Below are 27,636 nucleotides of genomic sequence, written 5' to 3'. Positions count from 1 at the left end.
CAATTGATCGAGTGTGTCAGGTTTATAAAATCAAAACAAGTGTGTCAGGTGTATTGTATATTCAGGGATCATGGGGGATTGCAAGTACTGATACGGTGGAGGGATACTAAATTAGTGGTACTAACAGCAGCCATGTTTGTACTTCGAGTTGAGTCTTTGACTGCAATTATTGAAACATGAAACTTGGCCATGGCTACTGATACAGTTAGTTGTGCACTTTCTGAACTTAACAATGCCAACTTGGCCGTCTGATTCTGCTTAGGTTTGTCCCATGTTGTCATCGGCAACTCCCTTGATTCATGAACAGAAGAGATGTCGTGGTAATCGGTTTGATATTTCTTTAGTTTCCAGAGCTGTTTTCAGTGTTCTATCCTGATTCCATCAGTTACTTCTGAAACACACTCCAAATGTAGATCAGGCTTATTCAATATGTCCCTTTTAAGTTATTAAATACCGTATGCGTTCACCTCAATCAATTGGTTGATTTTAGCACACCACAGTATTATTCAACAACATTACTTTTTTGCCTGTTGCTGCATCATTATATGCAAGATAAATTGATCAGTGAATGCTGAAATGGCCAAGTTTTTCAAACTGCAACTGGTAAATATAAATTGAATCAGCAGTTCAGCACCACATCAAGTGGAATGCATTGGGATCCAGATACACCCAGGATCAACCTCCAAACAAAGTCTTCAAAATGGTTTCAGTCATTGAATCTTTTGCAGTCAATTTTTTAAACACATTTTTCCTGAAGAAGGGATATTTAGATTTTAGAAGAGGCAATTCACTGATTCACCCCAGGGTTTACAAAACCGCGTGGTTACCACGCGGTTATCACGGTTACCATGCGCGGTAACCTTTTCAGTTTTTGTAACCACGGTATGTCTCGCGGTTACCGCGGGGGTGCGGTAAGCACGCCAAAAACGGTAAGGGGAGCCCTGATTCACCTTCATTGACATGATTATGGTTCATGCCAAATGCTTAGTTCAACATGTACTTTACCTACTTGCATGTTGCAGAAAATGTTTTTGCAGGACATGAGCACCGTGACAGTTGGGTCCATGTTTTTTAATGTTTTTGCAGGACATGAGCACCGTGACAGTTGGGTGCTTGTTAGGATGTTCGAGTACTTAACAATTAAAAACACATCACGCTTATTTTCCCTCTTAACAGCTGAGCTACTTCGAAGAACACGGGCATCTGCCCTTTAAAACGCTCTAAAAATCACAGTAATTAAGCATCCACAAGTACGTGACGACGCGGGCAAAATCTTTGACGCGAACATGGGCGTGGTCACCGCGAACGACGCGGCGGCGGCCGCGCCGGGCAAGCTCCGGCGGCCGAGCAGGGCGGCGGAGGCGGCGCTGTGCCCCTGCAAGGGCCGCTGGGCGCCGAAGCCGCCGCCGGTGGCCGTGATCGCGCACGAGTGCCCCAGCGCGATGCGCGCCCTCGTCGTGGAGGTCCCCGCGGGGCGAGACGTGGTGTCGTGCGTCGCCGCGGTGGCGCGCCGCGCGCGGCGCGGCGCGCTGGTGCTGGGCGCGTCCGGGCGCGTCGCGGACGTGGTGCTCCGGGAGCCCGCGGCGGTGGTGCTCCGCGGCACCATGGAGATACTGGGCCTGGCGGGGTGCTTCTTCCCGTCCCCACCGCCGCATGCGGCGGCGGAGGGCGCCCCCGGAGGCGGAGGCGCTTCCGCGGCGGTGTTCCTGGCCGGGCCGCGCGGCGGCGTGCTCGGCGGCGGCGTCGCGCCGGGAGGGCTCGTCGCCGCCGGGCCGGTGGTGGTGGTGCTGGCCACGTTCGTCGCGGCGGCGTTCGACCGGCTGCCGCTCCTGAAGGGGGAAGAGACCGCGAATTCGGAAGGGTGCGACGTGCATGGCGTCACCAGATGCCGGCGGTGCGGTGCTCAGCCGCCGCAGCAGCAGCAGCAGCGGTGCGGGTGGGCGCTGTGCCGGAAGCTGGGCGCGAAGAGCTAACCGGTGTCTAACGCAATGGGCCGAGTGAGATGCGGGCTATGTGGCCCAGGAAAACTGGGCCTGTTTAGTTTTCTAGTTTGGGCCTAATGTCGCTTACATTACCTCGGTTGGCCATTTGAAATCAGAAGAGGAAATAGCCAAATAGGGGAGAAAACCACAAGAATGTGATACAAACTCAACAAAGGATTGGCGAAACATATGATAACAGTGAGATGGGGTGTTTGAAATCGTAGGCGGAATCCGTAAAAGCTGGTAAATAAGTAAACTTGATGCTCTCACTTAAACTTGTGATAACATTACGGTTACTTGGAGTTGCATAGATTGATTTGCCTTGGGACCTGGCATAGGGGAAAAACGTTATGCGTTAGCTGATATTTGAACTTATATGTTCCAAATGGTAAATGAAAATTCTGTGCACTTTTCATGTGGTGCAATCCTCCATTCCCAGCTGGGGTAATGAGAACACACGAGGAAACCTATTCATTTTCCCTGTAGGTGTTCACAAGAGTATTCTAGCAAATGAGCCATCACATTAGACACATGATAAACATGAGAAAAAACTAACGGTGAAGAAATCCGTCTCCTTGGATATCTACAACCATTATACCAACTGGAGAAGTGGAGATCAGCCCATCAATGACGATTTAACTCTTTAAATAACTGACATACAACCAGTATTGAAGATAACCTTATGAAAACCTTCATCTTGAGTGCGAGCAACAAAGCAGGGTAGAGCCAACGCTTCAACGAGCTTCGACATGGTAACCTCGTTGACCTCCTGATCACTGTATTCACTCACATCCGATGATGAGTCTGCTAAAAAAATACAGAATCAACGTCGATGCCAACCGTGTCCGTTGACAGCGGAACTAGGGGTGGGCAGAAAAAGACCGAACCAAAAAGACCAAGACCGAGAAATTTGGTCCTAGGTAGTGAAAAACCGAATTTTGTTCGGTCAATTCAGTTAGTCTTCTCGAAAAACCGAATAGACCGAAAAGATCGAATTATAAAAAAAAAAGTCTAAATGCAACCTACAATCCACTATGTTTAATAGGATTAAATTCTAATTTTCACATCCCTACTTCTTCAAGGCATGCAACCTAATAAGAGTCTTTACTTATAAGTGCTTATGATTTTTTTTTGTGATTTTTGTGTTGAAATTTCCATTATATCTTTGCATATATGAAAATGTTGTTGAATTTCGGTCAAGACTGAGACCGAGACCGAATTTGTCGGTGCTGACATTTTTTGCGCTGAAATTCGGTCTTCACTTTTCAAAGACCGAAAGACCGAAGACCGACACCGAAATTTTTTGGTTAGACCGAATCCCCACCCCTAAGCGGAACCCATTGATGAACTGACGAGGGCTAGGGAGTAGGGGATCACACCTGTTACCACTCGCGGTCTTTTAAACATTATTGCCACACTCTTTTCATATGCACAAAAATAACCTAGAATTATGTCCTAAAATTGAAGCAATTTTGCTATATATTTGTCGACAAATTTTTTCCTAAAAATTTAACATATATAATTACAGTATAATTATAATGTAATTACGTCGTAACTTGCATGTAACTAGAATGTAACTTGCATATAACTTTTATATAATTTTAAACCGTTAGATTTGTTTCAAAATTTATGCAAGTGAAGAAGAAAAAAGTCACTGCGTGCACATATGTGAGAGAATTCGTTCCCACGACCTCCGTTTCACGAAAATAGCATGTTACGGAGAGATTTTTGAAAATTACATATAAGTTACAGTATAGTTACATCATAATTATACTAAAATTATGTCTATCAAAATTTTAGGAAATTTTTTTTCGACAAATATGTAGGTGACCGAAACTGAAGTACTCGCTTATCAAATTTTGCAGAGGACTTCTACCAATCCGGGCCGGGCCCAAAATGCTGTAAATTATTCCCATATTAAAGGGGGCCCACCTGTCTGTGTAACCAAACCCTCCAGGGCAGGAGAGAATCCAATCCAACCCAAGAAAAATGAAGAATCCAATCCAATCCACCACACACGCGCACCAACCGAAGGCGAAATCCCCAAATCGAAATCGACCCAGCCAGCCAGCCGGCACGCCGATCCGATCCGTCCCACCCACCCACGCATCCGGCCGCCACCGCTGCGCTGCGCCCCGCCCTCTTCCACTCTCCCACTCCATCCCCATCCCAAACCCCGCGCCGCCTCTTACCGCTTCGCGTCAGCTTCGATTTGATTCGGTTCGGTTCGCGCGCGCCCCGATCTATCCCGCGCGAAGTCGATTCCCACGCCACCCGCGCTGTTATGTGCGCGGCTCCCATGGCTTCCACTGCCCAGCCGCAGCAGCAGCCGCAGCAGCAGCAGGAGCAGCAGCCGGTGGCGGCGGCGGCGGTGCCGACTCCGGCTCCTCCGGCTTCCGAGGCGCAGCCGCAGAAGCCGACGAGGGTATCGTTGTCGTACGAGGAGATCTCCAAGCTCTTCTCGCTACCAATCGCAGAGGCAGCCTCCATCCTCGGTAATCCCGCCCGCCCTCGCTCTCTCTCTCTCTGTCCTTCTCCAGATGTGGGCGAGATCCGTCGCCTGGCTCGATTTGAGGGCCGCGCAGCAGCTGAACGAACTTTTGGGGGGGGGGGGGGGGATTTGCAGGTGTTTGCACCAGCGTTTTGAAGAGGATTTGCCGCAGCCACGGCATCGTCAGGTGGCCGTATCGAAAGGTATGTTTTGCCCTGTTTCATGAGCCGATTCCTGTGTTCTCGAGTGATTGTGTTGAACTTGAATGTCAGAACTGACGAGGAATTCAGCAGATTAGTTTCATGAGCTGGTTCCTGTGTTTTTGAGTGATTGTGTTGAATGTCTAACTGACGAGGAAATCACTGGTGCGAGAAGGAAGAAAGAAAGCTATTTGCCGATGAGAACTTGCATGCTTGTTCTAATTAGGGCTATTTGAGCAAAGAGAAGTATGCAGTGGTTGTATCCTATATGTAAACATGGTGCTCTCTTTGCTTATATATTTTGCAGCAGTTGGTGGCTTTAACAATTTACAAGGTAGACTGCTTTAGGAACTGATATCGTACTCATCAAAGGCTTATCTTAATAGTTGAATTAAGCGTATCCCAAAAAGTAAGCAAGGAGACGAATGAATTATGTCGGATGTTGGCTACTTGAAGATGTTCGTGAAAGATTGAAGTTTGCTTCGAAGGAAGAAAAGAGGCGCTAGATTCTATGCCCTAGAAGCCCTATTATGTAGGTGGTAATTCATTGCTTTCCACTAAATTTGATGTGCGCTCTCAGTAAAACTCCACCTCCCTTGTCCTCCCATGCTGGCTGCCTCTAACCAGAACAGATAGCGACCACCCCTTGCTCCGCCATGGCAATCATCCATTAATTCAGAGCTCTTCCTGACACAGGCCGAAGACATCGAAGAAATATAAGTCTAATTCCTTGGTATTGACTAGTTACTAAGATGGATGAATTATTTTATTCCACAATCAGCTGCTAACAGAACTGCTGCTAAGAAACAAAAGGCCATCATCAGAAGCGTCAATCACAGCACCTGTGGCTTCTGGGATGCACTTGGTGCGTGCCTTGATTGAGAACTGGAGGTGGCAGCCTTTGCCATGGAGAAAACAGACTGAGGACATGGTAGGATGAAGGGTAAAACAGGAAGGAGAATAGGCGAATCCTTGTGTTTAGGCGGGAAATAGTGAACAAAATAGGTAACATGGCGTTTTATTAAGAGTGCACGTCTGTTTAGTGGCAAATAATTAATTGGCATCTGTAAAATGGCAAATCGTTGAAGCCATCACTGTTGAGTGGCGAATAGTTAAATTTCCCTAATAAAATACTCCTTCCGGTAAATATTCGATAACTGAAATATGCTGTCTAGCTGCATAATTGGTTAAAGCTTGTTCAATGGCTACTCGAATGCCCATAGTGAGTTGGTTCAAACTGTTATTGAAGATGGTATTTACTCTATTCTGCATGCAAACATAGAACAACTACAGTCTGAAAGCTATTTCTACCCCATGTTGTCTTCTCTTCCGCATATTGATTATGTTTTCCCAGCTTTGTTCTTAGTTTCTTCTTTGCAATCCAATTATTTATATTATTTTTCTTAAATATTCATGCTTGCAGCTTGTATCTGGGAAGTCTGGTGATGACACAAAAAACGCTGAAAGAGAGAAAGCCAAGGGACTTCTTGAGATATCTAAAGTTGCAAAACAGAAGGCTCTAAGCGCATCTGGTCTATCAACAGTGTGAGTAGTGCGTTTTAACTTGATTGTGTTGATGCCCATATTTTATTCCTGTTTCCTGTGCAATAATAAATATGTCTTCTCTCTTCTGCAAATGTTAACTGGACATGCTTGGTTCTCACTGAATGTTAGCCACGACAACTGCCTGCTAGTGCTATTTTCTTGATAATCAACAGAGTATACTGAGGTAGTTGATGGAATAATTCAAAGCTTTTTCTACTCGCATGAATATTTCAGTGTAATATCACGCTTAACTAGTACAAGATGTGAAGAAAGTAGTACTTGAAATTCCAGCATTTCCTTGTTCTCTTATCTATCTGGACTGATAATTATCATCTATGGTAGATCTGGATATTCTGTTACAGTCCAACTCCATCCCAGTTGTAATATTGGCTGTTTTATGGCAGTGTCCTATGGTAATTCCTATTGCGACTGATTGTAGCTTGTACTGCCAGCAGATTCAAGTTATGCTGAATGCACTATGTTGTAAACAACAGTGATGAACATATATGTGGCCAAGTAATACATATATCATAAGGGATGGAACTAATTTACAGGACAATCTGTTTTTTCATAAATTTACTTATTAATTTTGAGAAGAATTTGTCCCAGTTTTTTTTATCTGCTACTAAGATTTCTGCTCTGGACCCTGTATAACTTGAGAGTCTATGCACGTTTTACTGCAGACAATATCACCATTAACTTAAGCTATGTAGTGCAATAGAAAAAGTTAATGATATGCTCATTCTTGCCTTCTTGTCGCTAATCTGTATTATAAATCTAAAAGCACATGACAATTTTAATTGTACTTGTAGCTTCTGCTTAGTAAACTTTTACTGCTACTAGCTTTTGGCTTGTCTGATTTAACTGCTTAAACTCGGTTGTTGGTCTCATGACCCTTAGGTGTTCTATTATTCCTTTTATGGCTACTTTGAGCTGTGAACATGGATAATTGTGCTTATGAATTTCAGCTGGAAAAAAAATATTTGTGCAATACTTGCATACAGTGTGTTTTTGTAGTGGTTCATTGCTCAGGATTCTACTGACCATCCGCTGTCTGAGTATGGATGCTGGGGCAGTAGAGTGGGACATTGGGTTGGTTACCAGGTAAACCTGACCACAACAACAGTTTAGACCATCCCTCTGTGGGACTCTCTGACCCGAGGCTGCGTGTTTCTATGTTTTCACACTTGGATGCTATCAACTTTCCCTCTGTTGTTACCAGTTACCACTATTGTAGTCTAATTTGGTTTTTCAGTTCTCTGCATCAAGCACCATATGATGATCTATTGTCACTATTGAAGCGGTTTGCAGCATTTGTTCTGACACTTAAATCTGGACATATTGATAGATCACCAGGCGCTTTTCAAGGAGTGGCAAAATCTCAACAGGGAAGTTCGAAGGCAGGACAAGTCTCACCCCCAGGAAAACAAAATGTGTTGGGTGGATCAGCAATCTTGTCCTATGGTACCCAAACCAAAGGCATCCCAACCTACATGGACGACTTCAAGTACGGATTTCCATCATCTGGCTTGTCTTTGCAAACTATGAAATGGTGGGGGACTGACAGCCACACGGAGACCACACCTGCGAAAGACGATAACGGTGAAGCCCCTGAATCAGCAAATGAGGCTTCGAAGGGTATGACCGACGATGAGTTGGACTGGGGAGCAGATGAAGCTGAAGCCGAAGCCGATGCCGATAGTGCGATCACAACCGAACCATCTGCACAGCTGTGCTCCCTGAGAAGGAAAGCTGTAGACGATGGGCGCAAGCTGCTGACTGGCAAGTCCTGCGGGGGACTGGAGCTGTGCAGGCTGAATAAGAGGCAGAAGATGGCTCTCGCCCAGGTGTTCGGAGCCTCACTGCCGGAGCAGTTGAGGAGCAAGCTCGGGTGATGATCTTGCCTGCCATTTGTACCTCTGTGTAACACTAGTTACTAGTAGTAGCGACCGGCATGGTTAAGCTGGTTCCTGATGTAACTTGTCCTGATCCATTTGTGTTGTGAGAACTAGATGAATTCGTTGTGAAGAGGATGGTAGGAGTTTTGCCTGCCTGCTTTCCCATTTCACGCATAATTCCTTTCGTCTCAAAATAACTTTATTTATTCATAATTTTATTTGTCTCTAAATAATTTTATCTTTTAAGCCATAATTGCATTAAAAGTTTATAAAGGTAGAGGACATATATTGGGGTATGTTAAAATAATAGACGATTGCATTGAGATTTGTATTAGGGTTTGTTAAAATGAGAGACAATTGCATTAGGATTTGTTAAAGTGATGGACATTTTAGTCATTTTTATTTCTTTGTACCTTACAGGTAATACGATTTTACTGAGCTATCGTTGATACAGTAAATGAACAATCAACAATCGTACGTGTTGTACGTCTACCTACGTGGAGTGAGGCTGGGTCGTCAGTCACGCCGCATCGGGCTATTTTGGTTTGTTGCCAATTCTTACCCTTTATAGACTGTAGTCATTTCGTTGGAATCAATATTAGCTGGGGCAAATCTATCTAAAGTTGGCTTAAGATTTGACACAACTATTTTTTCTTTTAGAAAATATTGTACAAACACACGTGACCATATAAACACACACACCATAGTTAGCGTCTATCACTAAATTACAAGTACATGTGCTAAGTTTAGAAAATTAAATTAAACTTGAGTGGATAGACTTCTTTTTTTTTAAAAAAAAAAGAACTAACCCATTAAGCTGCACCCGCTTCGTGAAACAACCAAAATTATGGCATGCTTTAAACCAAAATGAGTTTCAAGATCGCATTTCTACATATCCATTGTCTTTAAAAAAAAGACAAAATTATGACAAGCTTCAAACCAAAATTGCCCATGGAGCCTAGCTGGGGTGATTGGGGTCCATGTTCATTGGTTGCTCAACGTGGACATCGAGGCCACCGCGAAGAGGTCATATCACTGATCATGCACCACCCGGCGTGGCTAGTTAGCAGCCTCCATCTCCATTTGGCCAACAAAGTGGCAGCAATTTCCGCATGCAAGAACGACAACTCGAGAGGAGACGGCAAAACAATGTTAGTGACCGTTTTATTGGCGTTTTGTTCCATCATTTTCTTTAGCGCTGTTCTAGAGCTTAATTTGTGCCGTGCATGCTAGCTTAATTGATTATGATAACCTAGCTACGGGTGTAAAACTGGGATCTCTTTATAACGATTAACGAAGGAATGTTATGGGATCTTTTAATGTTTTTCAATTAAGTGTCCATAAAAATCCTGTAAAAGTTTTTTCATTACTCCATTCGTCCAAAAGTTTTAAAGCTTATTTATTTTCTGTTTTTTTTTCTCCAAATGAGATATGCGTCTCCATATGCATCAAAGACTTAAATGAAGGACTTGTACTTTTTACAATGCTAAATTAAATTGTTAACTAAAATTCAAGCAAACATTGTAATACTAGTTGCATGAATCATGAATGCATATTATTTTTTCTTTGTTATATGTGAAATAAGTTAGTTTCTACTTGGTCTTTGTGATAAAAGAAATATGCTATAAACTTTTGGTTGGGGGGAGTATGAATAAGCCCTCTTATAATTCGACTAATTAATCAGAGGGCTTTTGCTGCATTACACTTAGTTATGGATAACTTCAATCAGCATTTAAACATGTGTAGAATTATATGGCATCCATCTCAGCGTAACTTCTTATAACTGACTAATTACAATCTACCTTCTTTATTTCCATTTTTTTTCATGAAATGTATAGCATTTAGATATAAATTAATTTCATAGAGCCATTGAAGGTTTGAATATTCTTTTAAAAAATGCCATGGAAATATTTTGGTTGCTCTAGGAACGAATTGTGCTCTAGAAGAGAGCGAAGACAACGATGCCTAAAACAGTGTCAATTGAAATTTGTTTATCGTAGCTGTTAGTTTGTACTACGTGACTCTATCCACCAGTACTGTTCACATCAGAGTTCAAATCGTAGTGTCCAAAAATATGGTTGCCAATACATTTGGTTCCCCTATGCGAGATGGATCTGTATCAAACATCCAAATTTCCCACGAATATTTTGCGAGTTTCAAAATTTGAATTCCTTTTTCAAATTCCAAGGTAGTACACCAAGCACTATCAAGCTTGCTATTGGCTACAGTGCATACATACACATCCCTAGCTATCTACCCAGTACACGCATACGTACATGCACGTATTGTACGTACAGCTTAATTAATTAATTAAATTAGACGTTGACGAGCGGCGAGCCGGTGAGGAACTCGGTGAAGGCGAGCGCGACGAGGCCGAGCATGGCGAACCGCCCGTTCCAGAGCTCGGCGTCGGCGCTCATCACGCCGCCGCTCCTCGCCTCCGCGGTCTCGCCGCGGAGCAGCGGCACCAGCGACGCCGCGGAGAGCACGGCGGCGGTGGCGGCGAACCACGCCAGCCCGCTCCCGCTGCCGGCCTGGTCCAGGAGCCCGCCGCCGCGCGACGCCTCCACGGCCAGCGCCGACACGAACCCCACCATCGCCAGCCGCCCGTTGATCCGCTCCGGCGCCGGCCCGCTGAACGCCAGCACGTCCCACAGCTTCGTGCTCGCCGCCGGATTCGCCTTGGGCGCCGCCGCCGCGGGGCTCGGAGTCGGGGTCGTCGCCGGAGACGGGGACGACGACGACGTGGCCGTCTCCTCCTTCGTCGGCTCCACCTCCGGCTGCAGAACGATCAATCCCAAGTTAGCAAATTAAGAAGCAATCACCAGAACACACAGTGATCAAGTCAATCAAGCGTGGCATGCTCAGCTCACCTCGGACTGGGCCCTGACGACGAGCGCGACACGCCGGCGAGGCGCGGCGCGGCCAGCGGAGACGACACCACGCCATGGCGCGCCACCAGCAGCAGCGGCGGCGACGGCGAAGGAGCTGCTCAGCGCCATGGTAGCGGCCGCCATTGCAAATAACTCAAACACAAAAATTAACCAACTAAAACGCAGAGAGAGATCGATCGAGCTGGAGGAAGCTTAGCGAGGATCGAATTGAAGCAAAGAACTCAGGCGAGCGAGCTAGCTAGATCACTCTTCTTCAGTTCTTCTGCTGCTACTGCTGCTGCGGGTGACGAGACGAGCATAAATAGGCGGGGAGATCGAGAAGGTCACGGGGAGGTGGGGAGCGGTGGTGGTGGCGGAGGCGGCGGCCACGTCGGCGGGGGAGAAGGAGGCGGCGACGTGGAGGGCGACGGGGTCAGAGGTTGGTGGTCGCGGTCGACGTGGACGTCAAGGGCACCGTGCGTCGCCCGCCAAAAAAGGGTCAGGAAGAGTCCAGAAGGCGCGCGCCAGTAGTCGCGGGGGCAGGGTGGCGGTTTGTGGGGCCACGTGTCAGTGACCGGTGATATGCTTATAGCCTTATACAAGGCTAGTAGCACAAGTGGCTGTGTGTGGTTTTTAGGTGGACAACATGACAAGTGAGAGACGCGTGATCAAACTCTTCGTTACATGTGGTTGTGAAAATTTTGAAGACGATGGTCATTTTTATAATGATTTTTTATTATTTATTGCTTAATTTTAATAATCTTCTTCCTTATATATATCCGGCTTCACGATTTTTTAAGTCCTTCGCACAGAATATCTGGTTTTTAGAAGGACCCCTGTGTAAAATAACATTTCAGGAGAACTGTTTGTGGGGAACCTAGATCTAATTACGCATAAATCAGAGGGTTTTTTTGAAAAATTTTCACTCTGCGCACTGTTCCTATCCGACGTGGCATTGCCCAGCGGCCGCTCCATGCGCCGTCACTATAGCCATTTTAGTTGAGTAATATTTACATCAGCTTCTGTAAATGGTAACGTTGCTCAAAATGTACATTAATATCTATTTTTTTATAGTATGCAACATTGTTTTGTTTTAATCCAAGAGCTTCATAATTGTTGACTTGGTGGGTTACAAATTATTTTCTTTGTATAGCTAAGTTTATTGTTGGATCAATGTTCCGGAACTTACTTATTTCATTTCATGATCTGGAATATAAATTTAAAGCAGAAAGATTCTCCGTAGAATTGAATATGTTGTCGAAGGGAGACTCCAGGACCCTAGGTTACTGTTACTTATCTCAAATGGCACGCAAGAAAACAAAGGAGCGTGGTGGGCATCGACGGTCTCTTCACCTCCTCCCGCGCATACAGCAGTTGGAGCTTCATGCTCACCTTGAATTCGATTTCATATGGTCAATTGGAGGAGGCCAGATGCTGGCTGCGTTGCCCCTAGCTCCAAACCAGGTCGTCGGGCATGCACACGAGAAGGCACATGGCACACAAGGGAGAAGGCTAGGGCTGGGTTGTGACTTGGGAGGAAGAGGGGGCTGTCCACACACCCGTGCCTGCTTATCGGTGCCATGCGCGCGAGAAGGTGAGGCTAGAGACAAAGAAGACATATGGGTTAGGATTGGGAGAGGAGAAGTGGTGCGAAGTGGAGGTCGCCAGGCCATGGCGTTGTGGCGGCGAAGGTTAGGGAAGGTGAGGAGGAGTGATAGAGGCATAGGGAGAAATCATGATCATGAGGCCAAAGGCAGTCGGACTTGGATGATGGATGAAACGGAGTATGACGAATAGAAAATTACAATTTTTTAAGTAGGGATAGATATACATTGACATAGAGGCAATCTAACACATTAAGAATCATAGTCCACTATAGCTAATTTTTTATGCCGGGTTCGTCAATATTTTTGCATTGCTTTGAGAGGCCTGTTTACGAAAAACGATTTTTCTATACGTGTCTGAACCAAACAACATCCAAAATATTTTTACATGTAGATGTTCTTTTAGCCCACATGTAACAAAATAGGGTGTGCATCCGCAAAAATCATTTTTATAGTGACTAAAACAAAACAATGTTGCATACTTAGAAAACAAGACAAATACATTATATTATATTAATGTTAAAGTGTACTTTTGAGCATAACATTGATAATTCTCAACTAGAACGGCTATAATGAATTGAAAACATCTCTGTGAACCGTTGCCAAGGATATAGAAAACGTGCAGATACAGCCAGTATCGTAGGCAAACCATCACGAACGACGTGAAAATCTCCGACGCGTTCGCCCGTAGTATGGGCTTGGCCATCTCCCTCGTGCTGCGCCAGCCGAGAAACCCAATCGCAGCGGCGTCTACGGCCCACACGGTGCCGGCAATGGCGACGAGCCTAACGTCCGGTGCGGCTGCCTGCCGCGCCGCCGTCACGAGGCGGAACAGCAGCGCTAGCGCCGCCATAGGCACCGACACGTTGCACCACTTGAGCAGGCTGGACATATCGGACATGGAGAAGCCGTACTTCTCCCTGAAGTAGAGGAGGCACATGGGGAGCGCGAAGAAGACGGCGGCGTAGGAGAGGCCTATCCAAGACACGCCGCCGACGACCAAGCCGCCGGCTATCGCGCTTGCGGCTGACACGGCGGCCACGAAGCGAACGCAGGCATAGCGGATCACCTTCAGGTGGGGCCGGTCGTAGGCGGCGAGGTGCTTGGGCATGTCCACCGGGTAGGCGCACGTCTTCTGGAAGTACGAGAGGCACAGCATTGGGAGCGCGAAGAATGCGGCGGCATAGGAGAGACCTGTGTATGACATGCCGCCGCCGCCGCCGCCGCCGACCGCCACGCCGCCAGCGACCGCGCACGCGGCCGACACAGCCGCCGCGAGGCGGACGGACGCATCGCGGATCTCGCCCAGGTCGAGGGCGAAGAGGACCGCGGCGGGGTCTTTGGGATTGTACCCTTTCATCATCCGCTCCAGTGCCTTCCCGCTCTCCTCGTACTGTTTCCTCCTGGTGAGAGCCATGGCGAGAGCGCCGCCGTGCGTGAGGCACCACGCGAGGGACAGGACGGCGGCTACGTCGGCGGCCCAGACGACGCAGGCGGCGAGGGCGACGTCGCCGCCGCCGCCGGCCCTCGCTTGGTTGAGCACCGCCAGGACGGCGACGGAGAGCGCGACGGGGGTGTCCGCGACGCACGCCTGGACGGACAGCGGCGTCCGCGCGATCGGGAACTCCTGCCTCAGGAACTCGAGCGCGTAGACGGAGAACGGGAGCAGGAAGAGGAGCGCGCCGTAGCCGAGGATGAACGCGAGCGCCAGAGCCGCCGGAGCGCCGGAGGCCGGGTAGGCGACCGCGGCGCCGAAGGCCGCGTACGCCATCGACGCCACCAGCGTGATGTGAACCACGGTCCTGAACCGCAGCCCTATTGCGTCGATTCTCGGCTGTTTCGTATCCATTATGGCTCCTCGATCAAATCGTTACTAGTCTACGTGAAAAGATCAAAAGAAGAGGCAATAATAGGTTGGCTTATATAGGAGTAATTAAGGACCGTTTCGTTTCGTTGTCGGTTGGAATAAGTCCATTTGCCTCCCTCCCTTTATCGAATTACATCCCTCAACCGCAAAACCGGGTATATTACCTCCCCCAAGTGTTAAAACCAGTACAAAACAACTCCCTTGGTGGTTTTTGATAGTGGTTTTGCTGACGTGGATTCCTAGTCATAAAAAAAATTAAAAAATACGTGAGGACCCACATGTAAGTGGCATTTCTATTCTTCCTCTCCTCCACCACTCTCCTCTCTCCTCCCCCTTCTCTCTCCCCGAACAGAGCACGGCCAGGGGAGGCGCCGGAGGCGCTTGAGGTGTGGGGACCGCCGGAGGATGCGGCGGGCGCACGCCGCGAGGGAGAGGATCCGCTGTCAGCAGCAATAGATGCAGGTGGTAGCGGTGGCGGCGGGGGAGAGGAGGATGCAGGAGCTAGGACCGAAGCGGAGCTCGAACAAGGACCTCGCACACCAAGGTGGACGGCCGGGGACGGCGGATCCGGATGCCGGCACTGTGCGTCGCCTGGATCTTCCAGCTGACGCGGGAGCTCGGCCACAAGTCTGACGGCGAGACCGTCCAGTGGCTGCTCCAGCAGGCGGAGCCGGCAATCGTCGCCGCCACGGGGACGGGGACCATATCGGTGTCGGCGCTGACATCCGTCGCACCATGCTGGGGCTAGAGCTAGGACTCTCACAGGACAGCCACATCAGCGTGCTCGCCGCACAGTCGCTCAGCCAGTTCTACCACCAGGTCGGCAGCGCTGATGCCGCCAGTCAACTGCCGCACCCGCACCACCATCACCAACACCATCAGCAGCAGCAGGAGGACGGGGAGGATGAGCGTGACGACGGCGAGTCCGATGAGGAGTCCGGGCAGTAGTAGGCGCATCGCCAATTGTTCATCCATGCATCTCAAGTTGTCTCTTTGGAGAAGAAAAATAGAATTCCAGGAAGGACATGCAGCTAATGGAGGGGGATGCTTTTGTTACTGTTGGGTTGTTCTTCATGGGGTTTTTTTTATGTCTGATTTGTTCCTCATGAGGTGTCGAAGCTCGAAAGAGGCTACCACTTGCTCCGGCGACTTGTTGGGATGGATCATGATCATCTTCAGTTGTTACTCCTGCTGCTTCATGGATGGTCGCCAGTTTATCCCCCTCCAAGTGTTTAGGTGAAAGCTCAATCTTTTGCACTCCACAGTCAGCACATGACATGCTCTTCGAAAGGTAGCCTGATGAGCTTACGTATTTTGCTGGAGGTTGGCGGCGCGGATAGACAGCAGGAGGATGTGTTGCCGGTCGAGCAGATCGACGCCGTGGCAGGTGAACCCTCCCCGCGTGGGCGCCGCGGTCGGCGATCCTCTCCCTTGCGTCGTGCGCCCGCATCCTCCGGTGGTCCCCACACCTCCCGCGCCTCCGGCCCCTCTCCTGGCCGTGCTCTGTTTGGGGAGAGAGAAGGGGGAGGAGAGAGGAGAGTGGTGGAGGAGAGGAAGAATAGAAATGCCACTTACATGTGGGCCCTCACATATTTTTTAAATTTTTTTCGATGACTAGGATGCGACGCCAGCAAAACCACTGTCAAAAACCACCAAGGGAGTTGTTTTGTACTGGTTTTAACACTTGGAGGAGGTAATATACCCGGTTTTGTGGTTGAGGGATGTAATTCGACAAAGGGGAAGAATTGAGGGAGGCAAAATGGACTTATTCCTTGTCGGTTCGATGTTTTTCTTTTCCCCTCTTTCGAGGGGACCTCCTATGCATCACTCGGGTGATTTTTGAGATTTTTTCTTTCCTTGGATTTGCATCCAACGGACTACAAAATAAAATAATTAATAAAAATTTACTTACACAACATTTTTATCGAAATTACAGTGCACTTACATATTATATCAACTAAATTTACATATGTAATTTTAGTTATATAGGACTGTAATTTTATATTTGAAATAAAATAACTAATGCAAATTTACTTACACAATATTTTTATCAAAATTACAGTGCACTTACATGTCATATCAACTAAATTTACATATGTAATTTTAGTTATAGAGGACTGTAATTTTATATTTGAAATAAAATGACTAATGCAAATTTACTTACACAATATTTTTATCAAAATTATAGTGCACTTACATGTCATATCAACTAAATTTACATATATTATATAAGACTGTAATTTTATATTTTAAATAAAATAATAAGTACATATTTACTTATACATTATTTTTATCAAAATTAAAGTGCACTTACATGTCAAATCAACTAAATTTACAAATGTAATTTTAGTTATATATGACTGTAATTTTATATTTTAAAGAAAATAATAAGTACATATTTACTTAAACATTATTTTTTATCAAAATTACAGTGCACTTACATGTCAAATCAACTGAATTTACAAATGTAAATTTAGTTATATAGGACTGTAATTTTATATTTCACGACAACGACGAGAGGGACGGTGTCTCTCGTCGATCAGTATTGGCCGTGCTACCGGCGGCTGGCTCGCCGGTCAGAGGCCACTGTGTCATCGTGCTTATCCGACACGGTGGCCGACGTGCTGGTGTCCGACGCGCCGGCTGACGAGCCTGCAAAAAAACGTGAAATGTCAGAAAAAAATCACGCGAGTGATGGTTAGCAAAATCGCTTTCGGGTGAATGGGCTCCGCGAGTGAAATAAATTTAGAAATTGGGCCGTATTGGCCCAATGTGAGATTCATCATAGGCAGACAGGCCGGCCGAGCCGTATTCGGCGCCAAATTCTGGCCCATCCACTGGTCAGCACGGCCGACCCCTCGACAAGTGGGCCGGCACGGCACGGCCCGTTAGTTGTTCCGAGCCCAAACGTGGCTGGGCCAGGACGTAACCGGATCAATTTACATATAGGAAAGAAAAAAAAAAAACCTTAGCGTCCAAAAATCATTGTGCCTCGAGCACTCGAGTATCTCCGCCGTCCTTTCCGCGTCAAAGAAAATCCCCCCGTCCCGTCTCGTCTCGGCCTCCGCCCCTTTCGTCCTCGCCGATCCCCCATCTCGCGAGCACAGCAAGGGTTAGGGTTGGGGCGCCCATCTCCATCTGGCGAGCAGAGGCCGGGGAGGGAGGGGCACCGTCGTCCTGCTGCATCCTGGTGAGCATCCACATCCTCCCCGACCTAATTTTGTCTCGAATTTGCTTGCGCTAACCCTAGCTTTTTTTTTTTTGTGGGGGAGTTAACCCTAGCTTCAATTCTAGATCTGGAAGAAGCTCCTCTATTAATTTCAGAGCCTAAACCTTAATAAAGTAACAGTTTGTTTGTTCCCCAAAAGAAGTTTGTGAGGGTTCAACTGAACCCCCATGTCCCAAGTTGGATTCGCCCCTGGTTTGTTTCCAATAAATATATATAATAATAGTAAATTGGGGATTCACTTGAACACCCATGTCCAACATGAGGTCCACCCCTGTGTAGCATTGGACGCTGATTGAGTATTGCAATGTGTAGAGAATTCGAAGGGTGATCCTGTGCTCGGGATAGTGGTTTTCACGCGCTATTGTGTAGTAGCAATATGCGCCATCTACTCGTTATCACCATTTTACCTAGTATATTGCTTCTTGGTAGGCGCATTGGTAGTGATATTGACTGTAGTTTAGGAGATGCGATGTGTTTCTCTTCCAGAACTGACATTGTTTGTATGAGTCACAGTAGAATCGTATTATACTTGCTACTATCCTATTTCTGCTCTGTTGCCATCTACCTGCTGGTTATGTGTTGGCTGCATGTAAGCTACTGATCAAGCTCGTAATGGGTTTATTCTGCGAATTCCAGGCGAGATAGAAGCATGATGGCAAAGACCCTGCAAGGGACTCAACAGCAATATGCAGCAAGTGGATTTCCTACCCAGCAATACCCCACAAGTGGCTGGACACAATCTGCAGCTGAAATTCTTCAGTTGGATAATATGGATCAAGATACATCTGTAGTTCGCAATATTATTCACCGTAAAATGTAAGTTCTTAAACCACCAATATTGGGATTAGCTTTGACTTGCAGATTACTAGTTGCTTTATACTAGCATGCCGTACCAACAAAGTATACACTGTACATATGTTTTCTGCAACTTTGGTTGAACATTTCAAAAACTGCAATGCTACTGGCACGATTTTATCTAAAATCTGTGACTGCTAGTGACCAGTCTGTCTGATAACATCACGTGCTTTTGGTGGCTTGTTGCAACTTAAGTTGTAGCAAACCGATAACTTATTGCAGTTATTATCTCTTGTTCAACTATATCCTGATTCTTTTTTCTTATCCAGTGTAGAGTACCTAAATGAGCGGAAGGAATTCTGCAACTTTGACCTATCCTTTCTTATGGAAATTGGAAAATGTATTGACCGACATCTTTTTGAGAAAGCTGATTCAAAGGTTTGTGTTGTCTCTTGCTGCATTAGAACTATTATAGGATATATGATCACCTATGGTGCTTTAATTTGGTGTGGTTTCTACTCTAATATTGGACAATATTGAACTTATCTACATGCTTTATTGAATAAATACAAAATTCAGCATATTCTTGTAATCCTTAAACAGAATTGTTACTGCTGAACAGTTTGGTGTACTTAGAAGTTGATTATTTGGATTCATTTATCTAAATAGTTCTCAGTCACTTGCTAACATCTGATTCTCTCTCAGATTAAGTATATGGATCTTGAAACTTTAAGAACCAGGTTGAATGCTATCGTCAATTCTGCATCATTTCGGGGTAGTATGTTTCATTGGAATGCTTCAGCAGCTTCATCCAAACTAAACTCACAACAGCTGCCTGTGATGGAGGTGCCCATCTACCATGATAGAGTTACTCCTGGACCTAATAATCTGCCCTCCTGTGCATATAATGTATCCTCCACTCAGGGTGAGTTGAGATGATGAGTTACCTATTTTAACCTCACAATACACCTTAATTTTTTTTAATTCTTTATTGGCTTGATTTTGGCAGGATATAACCAATATGAAAACTGTATGGGTGCTGCTAACTTTGCTCATTCGTTGGCTGATAAACCCAAGCAGATGCCTGAAAGATTAGCAAACACCATTTTTACCTCATGTGCATCAACTCTACCGAAATGTAGCCCTAGTATTGATGTACTGCATACTGGCCATATAAAAGAACATTTCTCAGGTGAGTTTACATCCCCTTTCTTATGTCTGAAACAGAGTTGAGCTGAAGTTATTTGGCATCATAAACACTATGGTCAAATTTTGCCAGGTGATGCGTATCAAAATGATAGTTCACAACCATCAACCTCTGGGAGTTCTAGTTCTTTGTCAGCAGTGTGGGATCAAACAACATGTTCTAGTGCAATGAGAACACTTCCGATGGATTCTTTCTCAACAGTGAACGGACAAAACCTTTCCACAAACAATAAAAGTTTGTATCCCACAACCGGTCAGGGACCTTTGTTGCAACAATACGTAGAATGTGAGATGAAGCAAGAGACGTGGAGTCAGTCACTAGAGCAATCAGATCAGTCAAACATTACCACTGGAAACCATGACTTGTATCATGCTCAAATTCATCCGTACATCAATGGAGAGCACAAACGGGATCGATGCATTCAAATGAAAGAAAAACTTGGGCATACTTCTGATCATGAAGGTTTCTCCAGGGAGAAAAGCTCAAATTTAAGCAACCACTTTATGCATCATCAGCAGGGCTTCATGACTAATTATGGTGCTTGTAGCCCTGTAAGCAAGACAGTGGATAGAGCTGAACAGACATCAAATAGTACTGTATCAAAGCCGACTTCACCTGCTTCAGATGGATCTTCTGGCAAGCATTATCCAGCAAAACGCTTGAAAGTTGATGTTCCCCATCTTGTCCATGTCAATGAAATGGAGGCTTCAAAGGAACAACAACCTGCTGCCAATGAGACTTATGCATCTGCTGAAACAGTACAATCTGAAGTCACTAATTCACCAACAAAATCACCATGTTGTACTTCCTTGGGGGACAACATTGCTTGCACCGATAGTGTACATGGAATGGATATGGTCAGATTGTCGGGGAGTGCTGTACAAACTGAAGAAGAATTTCGTCGTGAAAATAGTGACATTGAGATGAAGGATGCAAAGGTTGATTTATTGGACCAAACATTGTCAGGAGACAGCCTGAGGGCAAGGAAGAGAAGAGGGGCCTCAGTACTTTATGCATTAACTTCTGAGGAGCTTAAAGATCACTTGTGTACTCTGAACCATGATACTTCTCAGGTGAGTGAATAACCTGTTGGATCTTGTATGATTTATCTAGTATTGTAAAGCACTTGATTATTATTGGTTGATGTAGTCTAGAGAAATTTTCAAACTGAGCAGCTGCAAAATTAACTAAATATTATGTACTTTCAATTGATTTTCATTTGGTACTAAGATTTTGGGTTTTGTTGTCACTCAAGCTTTCTTGATTATATTGTACAGAGTGTGTGCTTGTTTTAAGCAAAGTTTATATCTCTTAACATGATTAACTTATTTTTTGTAGAGCAAAGTGCCGACTGAAGAGCTGCTATCAGTTGAAGGCTTGCCTGATCAGAACACATGCAATTTATGTGGGATGGAAAGACTCCTCTTTGAGCCCCCTCCACGATTTTGCGCGCTCTGTTTTAAAATAATAAATTCTACAGGATCCTATTATGTTGAAGTGGAAAATGGAAATGACAAATCTTCAATATGTGGCAGATGCCACCATCTTAGTAGTGCCAAAGCCAAATATCAGAAGAGATTCAGCTATGCAGAGACAGATGCTGAGGCAGAATGGGTAACATATGCTTCTCTTATTTCTCTCTAGTCATTTGGAATCATATACGAATTACTCATTTTTTGTTTAATTATGCCTTTTCAGTGGGTCCAGTGCGATAAGTGCAAAGCTTGGCAGCATCAAATCTGCGCACTTTTTAACCCCAAAATCGTGGATCCAGAGGCTGAATATACTTGTGCAAAATGTTTCTTGAAGGAAAAGGATAATGAAGATGTTGATTCACTTGAGCCATCTACTATTCTGGGAGCACGCGAGTTACCAAGAACTAGACTAAGTGATCATATTGAGCAAAGGCTTTCTGAGCGGCTTGTGCAGGAGCGGCAACAGAGGGCAATTGCTTCTGGAAAAAGTGTTGATGAGGTAGTTGTGTTATGCTTTTCTTTTATACCTTGTCCCGTGTACAGAATATGCTGGTGTTGCATTCTGCTACCGTTGAACAGGCTACCTCACTGTTAACCTATTGAACCACAGCCAAAAGTTACATACGTCTTTCCAATTGCATTTTTGTGCTTCTTGCTCTATGTGCTGGTTGTTGATTGAAGGTTTCAAGTAACATGTTAGTCCTTATATTATAGTCTTCTAAGTTGACTTAGATAATTCATTACATGAATGCATCTTTACTGTCATGCGTTTCTTTTTATTTTTTACAATGTACTGATGGCATTTCACTTAATCATGTTCTTAATACTTCTCTTGGTGCATCTAGCAATGTGTATTTATGGCTTCAGGATTCCAGCTGATTACATTGATGAATTCATCTTTGGAACACATGTTGATGACCATATATTTGTTGCGTTTCAGTATCCTTTTTAGTGAAACTACTTTTTTCTTCTTTTTCCTTGCATTTTATTGGATTCCGATAAAAGTTGGTTCTGCATATTCATCTGATTTAGCTGACCAAGATGTCATATTACAATTCATGGTCAAACTTGGAACATAAACTTGTGGATGCTTTGCTTAGTCTTATCTGATCATCTATGCTGATCTTAATGTTATTTTTCTGCCTCTAGGATTTTTATTACACTGTAATATACTGGAGAAACTTATTGGGCGAACTTTTATGGTCCAATTATTAGGTACCAGGAGTTGAAGGTCTTACTGTTAGAGTGGTATCTTCAGCTGATAGAACACTGCAAGTCCAACCACGTTTCAAGGATTTTTTTAAAAAAGAACAATATCCTGGGGAATTTCCGTACAAATCAAAGGTGATTATGTGATACTTATACTTTACTAATGCTATTATTATAACATCCATTTAAATTATGCTTTAATTATTTAGTGGATAATGTGGGTTACCATTTCCGTGTTTTGTGCTTGTGCAGGCCATTCTCTTGTTTCAAAAGAATGAAGGTGTAGATGTATGCCTGTTCGCCATGTATGTGCAAGAGTATGGTTCAGCCTGCCCATCACCAAATCAAAGGCACGTTTATCTTGCATATATCGATTCTGTCAAGTACTTCAGACCGGAAATCAAGTCGGCCAGTGGAGAAGCTCTCCGTACCTTTGTGTATCATGAAATTTTGGTATGAGAATGCATAATCATTAAACACTTAGTGTTCTTGATCTTGATTTCAGTTTATGGATCTCATGTTGGTCTGATTATCTTCCAATCTGTTTTCCCCCAGATTGGCTACTTGGATTTCTGCAAGAAACGAGGGTTTGTAAGCTGTTCCATATGGACTTGCCCATCTACAAAGCGTGACGATTATGTTTTATATTGTCATCCTACAATACAGAAGATGCCAAAGTCTGACAAGCTTCGGAGCTGGTTGGTCTTCATCATCTTTTACAGTCAATCCTAAAATTATTTATGGGCCTTCATTTGATAATCTTTTCAATATATTTAGGTACCAGAATTTGGTAAAGAAGGCTGTTAAGGAGGGGGTAGTTGTGGAACGGAATACACTCTATGACTTCTTCCTTCAGCCCACCAATGAATGCAAGACCAATATCTCAGCTGCATGGTTGCCATACTGTGATAATGATTTCTGGCCTGGGGAAGCAGAGAGGCTCCTTGAAAAGAAAGATGATGACACCTCACAGAAGAAAGAAACTCAACTAGGAAGGCTTCTACGGGTTGCCAAACGTGATGACCGGAAAGGAAACCTCGAGGATATTTTACTTGTGCATAAGGTTGGTTGTTTAAATCATGGTGCTCCCTTTCTTCAGAATTTTTTTTCGCCGGGCCTTCTTCAGTATTTTAGGCACTTGACCCCTTAATTTTCATTGTTGGCAGCTTGGAGAAAGGTTGCGAACCATGAAAGAAGATTTTTTAATGCTTTGTCTGCAGCAATTTTGCAAGCATTGCCACCATCCTATTGTATCTGGTAGTAGTTGGGTTTGCACCAGCTGCAAAAACTTCTTTCTTTGTGAACGGTAAGCATTCAGTCATGTAAACTTTTGTGACCATATAGAATGCATTTCCCATACTGAAGAACTTTCTGGAACAGCACTAGGGGAAATGTCTGCTGTTGGTAAAAATATATAATTGCACATGGCACTTGCATAGTTCAACCATTCTAGCTTATACAGTGACCGTTTGCCTGTCAAATTGCAAAATGAATCTACATTCCTACTTTTTTGTTGTTATTCAATTACTCTTTGTCGTTAAGGCACCCATTATTTATGATGCCATTCTTATTTGTCCTCGTAGTTGTTATGCTGAGGAGCTGAATACCCCTCTGAAGGACAGGCACCCAGCTACAACAAAACAAAAGCATGCATTTGAAAGAGTAAGTATATGAATTCATCTATTTAAGGTAGCTACAATCTGCCTGCATGGAAATACTAACCAGATTACTAATCTCCTCTGACAGATAGAGGAAGAACCTCTTCCAGAAACGGATGATGTAGATCCAACAATGGAAAGCAAGTACTTTGACAGCAGAATAGATTTCCTGAAGCATTGTCAAGACAATCAATACCAGTTTGATACTCTCCGGAGGGCAAAACATTCCACAATGATGATTCTTTATCATCTACATGATTCAACTTGTTCTTCTTGTCACCGTGCCATGGATCAATGCTTGGCATGGCGGTGCTTGGTTTGCCTAGGCTGCAACTTTTGTGATTCATGCTATAAACAAGACGGTGAAAGTTTGCATATTCATAAGTTGAGGCAGAAAAAAGACCATCACGTATTGCAGAAGTACACTCTACAGGTATCCTTAAATTGGTAGCTGAATCTTTTTCATCTCCTATTTGTGTTTTTCATGAATGTTTATTATGCACTCGAAATTAACATCTTCTGATTTTTCGGGAACAACTCTGGGGATCTGATTTTTTTTTGGTTGTTTGCTCTTCGCATGATTATATTTGGCATAAACTGTAGAATATAAGTGAGTTGCACTATTATTATTTGTTCCATAATTTTATCCTTTTGGTTTAATCTTGAGCATATGTGTGAAGTGTATGCTTCACTATTCTTATGTGTTACTTCATGTTATGTTTTGTCCCAGTATTTTGTGACTGCATATCCAAATTTTCAATCAGGATGAAAAATATTCAATAAGCTTTTAGATTCTCATGTGGTAATTATGTGGTTTCATCCCAAATATTATTTTCTGCTAGTGATATTTACGGTGCCTCTTGCTAATGAATTGGATGCTTTCAAAGCAGGACTACCTTGAAGGCTTGGTGCATGCATCAAGATGTTTTGATCGAAGTTGCACTTCCAAACTTTGTTTGACGTTAAAGAAACTGTTCTTCCATGGTGTACGATGTCATACCCGTGCCCGTGGTGGAGGAGGTTGCCATATGTGTGTATTCATGTGGAAACTGCTGTTCACGCACTCACTGCTTTGTGACAATGCAGACTGTTCAGCTCCCAGATGCAGGTAAAGTGTGCATCACCCGCAATATTGATCTGCCTTCCGGAGTTGTGAAATATTTTTCACAATTTTATTTTTTCCAATTGGCTTGTTAATTATCTTGTTCCCTTTTAAATCTTTTCAGGGATATAAAGGCATATATTGCTGACAGAAGCATGACAGACCTTAGTATATCTGGATGAGCTTCATGTGAACTTGTAGAAGTTTTGTTAGACAATACAATTTGTTGCTAGAGATGCAATAAGCTGGTGTTGACCATAGTAAGTGGCACAGTAGTGGCAATAGCAGCATAGTTTCGCTGGTTTCCCCAGTATTTGCATGAAGGCATGCAGATGGTGGTGGTTTGGGGATCAACTTTATCCTCGTATTTGCTTGAATCGCCTATTTCGACTTTCGATGGAGGCATAGCAAAAACCTTACGTAGGCAATCTGACATGTTCCCGTAAATACCTGTATAGTTCCTTATTATAGCTAGATTAATAGGATAGAGGATTTTCATTCCTTTTTATTATTCCTTTTCTTGATTGTATTGAACAAAGGCACATTTTGTTCAGTGTTTCTGTGCCGTGGCAAAAGTCCAAATTCAATGATGTGTATATTTACTCCCTTGTCGATCGACATGTCTTAGTTTATGAGACCAATCTCTGACTGTATCTATACACTGACCTTTATAGAACCGGATATTTTCCTGATAAAAATGACCCTGTAAATAGGAGAAGCTCCTCTCCGTCCTCTAAAAATGGAGGCAAGCTAATCGAAGGGTGCAAATGTGCAATCCTTAAATTCGAATTTCACTCGCAACACCACCGTCTACGATTATATTGAAGTCGAATTAAGAGCCCCCCCCCCCCCTCCCCCCCAAACACGCGAGACCACACGGAGGAGCTCCCTCGAACGTCGGCAACCCGACGCTGCTCACGTCGACGACGTACGTTCGCGAACGACGGCGTCCGGCGGTGGCTTGGCCATGGACGATCTCCGAGTCGGACCACAGACGATGATCTCCACGTACGATGCTGCACCTCCTCCCCTGCCCCGCTCGGTGTGTACTCCCACATCTCGATCCCGGCCTTTGTCCACGAGGACGGGACGTACGTCGCGGTAGCCATAGCTCATCGGCGCGCACGGTGAGGGCGACGCGCGTGGGAGGGAGCCCCAGCGCGCGTGTTAATTACCTTCACGTAGCGATGCCGAGGGAGAGTTCGCCACACGAGGAGTCGAGGAGCCTGTGTGCACCTCCTGCGTCGCCGTCGTCGCTGCCTCATCAGGATCTGAAACCGCGTATTATACCAGCCAGAGCCAGGTTGGTCCGGCTCGGGTGAAAACGCTTGGGCGTGGCCGCGTCGTGAGCGGCTGAGAAGGCACGGTTTGTGCCGGGATGTCCTTTTTTTTTTTTTCTAGCCCAAAAGGCTCAGCCTAACTTGTCTGCACCTGGAAAATGTGTCCATGTTTTCGTGTATGCGAGTTTACAGAGCGATTCGTTCGCACGGGCCGGTGTACTAGCTAAAAAGCGTGCTTGTGTGGCTGCGCGGCGATTGTTGTACGGTAAAAGCACACAGCGGCTTCCAGACGCCGGTACGCCGGCCGCGCGCGGCCCAACCTCGTAACGGTTTTCCCCCTCAAAACATGCCAGCCAAGCGACCGTAAGAGCAGGTACAATAGCATGCTATAAGCCAGCTGCAAATATATTTTAAGCAGATAAATGAGGAGAGAGAAGAGCAGCGGGCTACAGATTTATAGCCAGCTATAGCACGGACTCCAAGACACAGTGTGTATGACAGGTGGGGCCAGGTATTAATAGTGTAGTATGTAACTATTGTATGAATAAGCTATTAGATTCCCCGAAAAAAAAAAGCTATTAGATTGACTATAAATGAATTAGAGCTAGTAGTTGGCTATACTATTAAACTTGCTCTAAGGTGGTGTTTGGGAGAGAACTTTAGCCCCTCTCTCAAAACCAAAAGTCCCTGATCTCAAATTTAGCCCCTCTCTCCCAAACACCCTTTAAATGACCTAGCGTGACAAACATTTTCTGATCTTCCGATATAAAATAAACCACCTCATATTTTAATTTGTGCCATGATAGGTCGCATCAAGCGAAAAAAAACCCTGAACACCGTCGTTTAAGGAACACATACAACTTTTGTTTTAGGATCACCGAAACAATAGTTGACAAAGATTGATGCTCTATTTGTTTCAGCTTAGAGTTATTATAATTATTAGTTGATACCCCGCGTTTTGTTGCGGGATATGTGGATTAATGCATGTATATATGATTTACGGTTTTGCTAGCTAACTGTCGATAGTTTTCAATCCTGAAAACTGTCAATTTTTTGGCCGTTGATTCCGCGCTAAGATTTGTGCTGAGATATTTTGCTATCAGATCTAAACCCTCTTTTTCACAAGCTAGTCTCATCATCACATGTTTATGGCAGATTTGTTCAAGTTACATCTAAGTTACATTCTAGTTACATGCTAACTACATTGTAGTTATACTATCG

At 44.8% G+C, this 27,636-nt stretch overlaps 4 protein-coding genes across 5 annotated transcripts; 3 read left to right on the top strand and 1 right to left on the bottom strand.

The window, feature by feature from the left end:
- The first annotated feature begins 1,286 nt into the window (after nucleotides 1–1,286).
- LOC127760425 (AT-hook motif nuclear-localized protein 21-like) lies at nucleotides 1,287–2,316 on the top strand. The gene has a single exon (XM_052284678.1). It carries the CDS (start codon nucleotides 1,287–1,289, stop codon nucleotides 1,971–1,973), a length of 687 nt encoding a protein of 228 aa, XP_052140638.1. The 3' UTR covers nucleotides 1,974–2,316.
- Nucleotides 2,317–4,030: 1,714 nt separating this feature from the next.
- Nucleotides 4,031–8,293, top strand: LOC127760472 (uncharacterized). Its single transcript, XM_052284741.1, has 4 exons — nucleotides 4,031–4,477; nucleotides 4,609–4,676; nucleotides 6,097–6,218; nucleotides 7,567–8,293. The coding sequence occupies exons 1-4, from the start codon at nucleotides 4,267–4,269 to the stop codon at nucleotides 8,111–8,113; spliced, it is 948 nt and encodes a 315-aa protein (XP_052140701.1). The 5' UTR covers nucleotides 4,031–4,266; the 3' UTR covers nucleotides 8,114–8,293.
- Nucleotides 8,294–10,248: 1,955 nt separating this feature from the next.
- On the bottom strand, nucleotides 10,249–11,298 carry LOC127765973 (low molecular mass early light-inducible protein HV60, chloroplastic-like). The gene is made up of 2 exons (XM_052290962.1): nucleotides 10,990–11,298; nucleotides 10,249–10,896 (listed from the first exon to the last, which is right to left on the bottom strand). The coding sequence occupies exons 1-2, from the start codon at nucleotides 11,131–11,133 to the stop codon at nucleotides 10,432–10,434; spliced, it is 609 nt and encodes a 202-aa protein (XP_052146922.1). The 5' UTR covers nucleotides 11,134–11,298; the 3' UTR covers nucleotides 10,249–10,431.
- Nucleotides 11,299–17,460: 6,162 nt separating this feature from the next.
- Nucleotides 17,461–25,722, top strand: LOC127778443 (probable histone acetyltransferase HAC-like 3). 2 transcript variants are annotated; one of them, XM_052305049.1, is made up of 17 exons: nucleotides 17,461–17,650; nucleotides 18,326–18,505; nucleotides 18,814–18,922; nucleotides 19,190–19,409; nucleotides 19,494–19,676; nucleotides 19,764–20,764; nucleotides 21,030–21,305; nucleotides 21,390–21,665; nucleotides 22,382–22,510; nucleotides 22,628–22,828; nucleotides 22,931–23,073; nucleotides 23,153–23,438; nucleotides 23,542–23,681; nucleotides 23,959–24,037; nucleotides 24,122–24,466; nucleotides 24,924–25,141; nucleotides 25,260–25,722. In XM_052305049.1, exons 2-17 carry the CDS (start codon nucleotides 18,339–18,341, stop codon nucleotides 25,315–25,317), a joined length of 3,831 nt encoding a protein of 1,276 aa, XP_052161009.1. In that variant the 5' UTR covers nucleotides 17,461–17,650; nucleotides 18,326–18,338; the 3' UTR covers nucleotides 25,318–25,722. The 2 variants fall into 2 exon arrangements, with proteins under 2 accessions (XP_052161009.1, XP_052161016.1); XM_052305056.1 differs by lacking the exon at nucleotides 17,461–17,650 and having other exon boundaries at nucleotides 18,379–18,505; nucleotides 18,819–18,922; nucleotides 24,921–25,141.
- The last annotated feature ends 1,914 nt before the right edge of the window (nucleotides 25,723–27,636 follow it).

This window comes from Oryza glaberrima, chromosome 1, assembly GCF_000147395.1.
Source record: "Oryza glaberrima chromosome 1, OglaRS2, whole genome shotgun sequence".
Taxonomy (NCBI): Eukaryota; Viridiplantae; Streptophyta; class Magnoliopsida; order Poales; family Poaceae; genus Oryza; species Oryza glaberrima.
This window is presented reverse-complemented; position numbering and strand designations above follow the sequence as displayed.

What these genes read in the sequence shown, in the direction of transcription:
- LOC127760425 (XM_052284678.1), top strand. Translation starts at nt 1,287, where the DNA reads ATGGGCGTGGTCACCGCGAACGACGCGGCGGCGGCCGCGCCGGGCAAG.
- LOC127760472 (XM_052284741.1), top strand. Translation starts at nt 4,267, where the DNA reads ATGTGCGCGGCTCCCATGGCTTCCACTGCCCAGCCGCAGCAGCAGCCG. An exon ending in TCAGGTGGCCGTATCGAAAG is followed by an intron (nt 4,677 to 6,096) that starts GTATGTTTTGCC and finishes TCATGCTTGCAG; the next exon opens with CTTGTATCTGGGAAGTCTGG. An exon ending in GCATCTGGTCTATCAACAGT is followed by an intron (nt 6,219 to 7,566) that starts GTGAGTAGTGCG and finishes ACATATTGATAG; the next exon opens with ATCACCAGGCGCTTTTCAAG.
- LOC127765973 (XM_052290962.1), bottom strand. Translation starts at nt 11,133, where the DNA reads ATGGCGGCCGCTACCATGGCGCTGAGCAGCTCCTTCGCCGTCGCCGCC. An exon ending in TCGTCAGGGCCCAGTCCGAG is followed by an intron (nt 10,897 to 10,989) that starts GTGAGCTGAGCA and finishes ATCGTTCTGCAG; the next exon opens with CCGGAGGTGGAGCCGACGAA.
- LOC127778443 (XM_052305049.1), top strand. Translation starts at nt 18,339, where the DNA reads ATGATGGCAAAGACCCTGCAAGGGACTCAACAGCAATATGCAGCAAGT. An exon ending in CTGGAAAAAGTGTTGATGAG is followed by an intron (nt 21,666 to 22,381) that starts GTAGTTGTGTTA and finishes TCCAATTATTAG; the next exon opens with GTACCAGGAGTTGAAGGTCT. An exon ending in AACTTCTTTCTTTGTGAACG is followed by an intron (nt 23,682 to 23,958) that starts GTAAGCATTCAG and finishes TTGTCCTCGTAG; the next exon opens with TTGTTATGCTGAGGAGCTGA.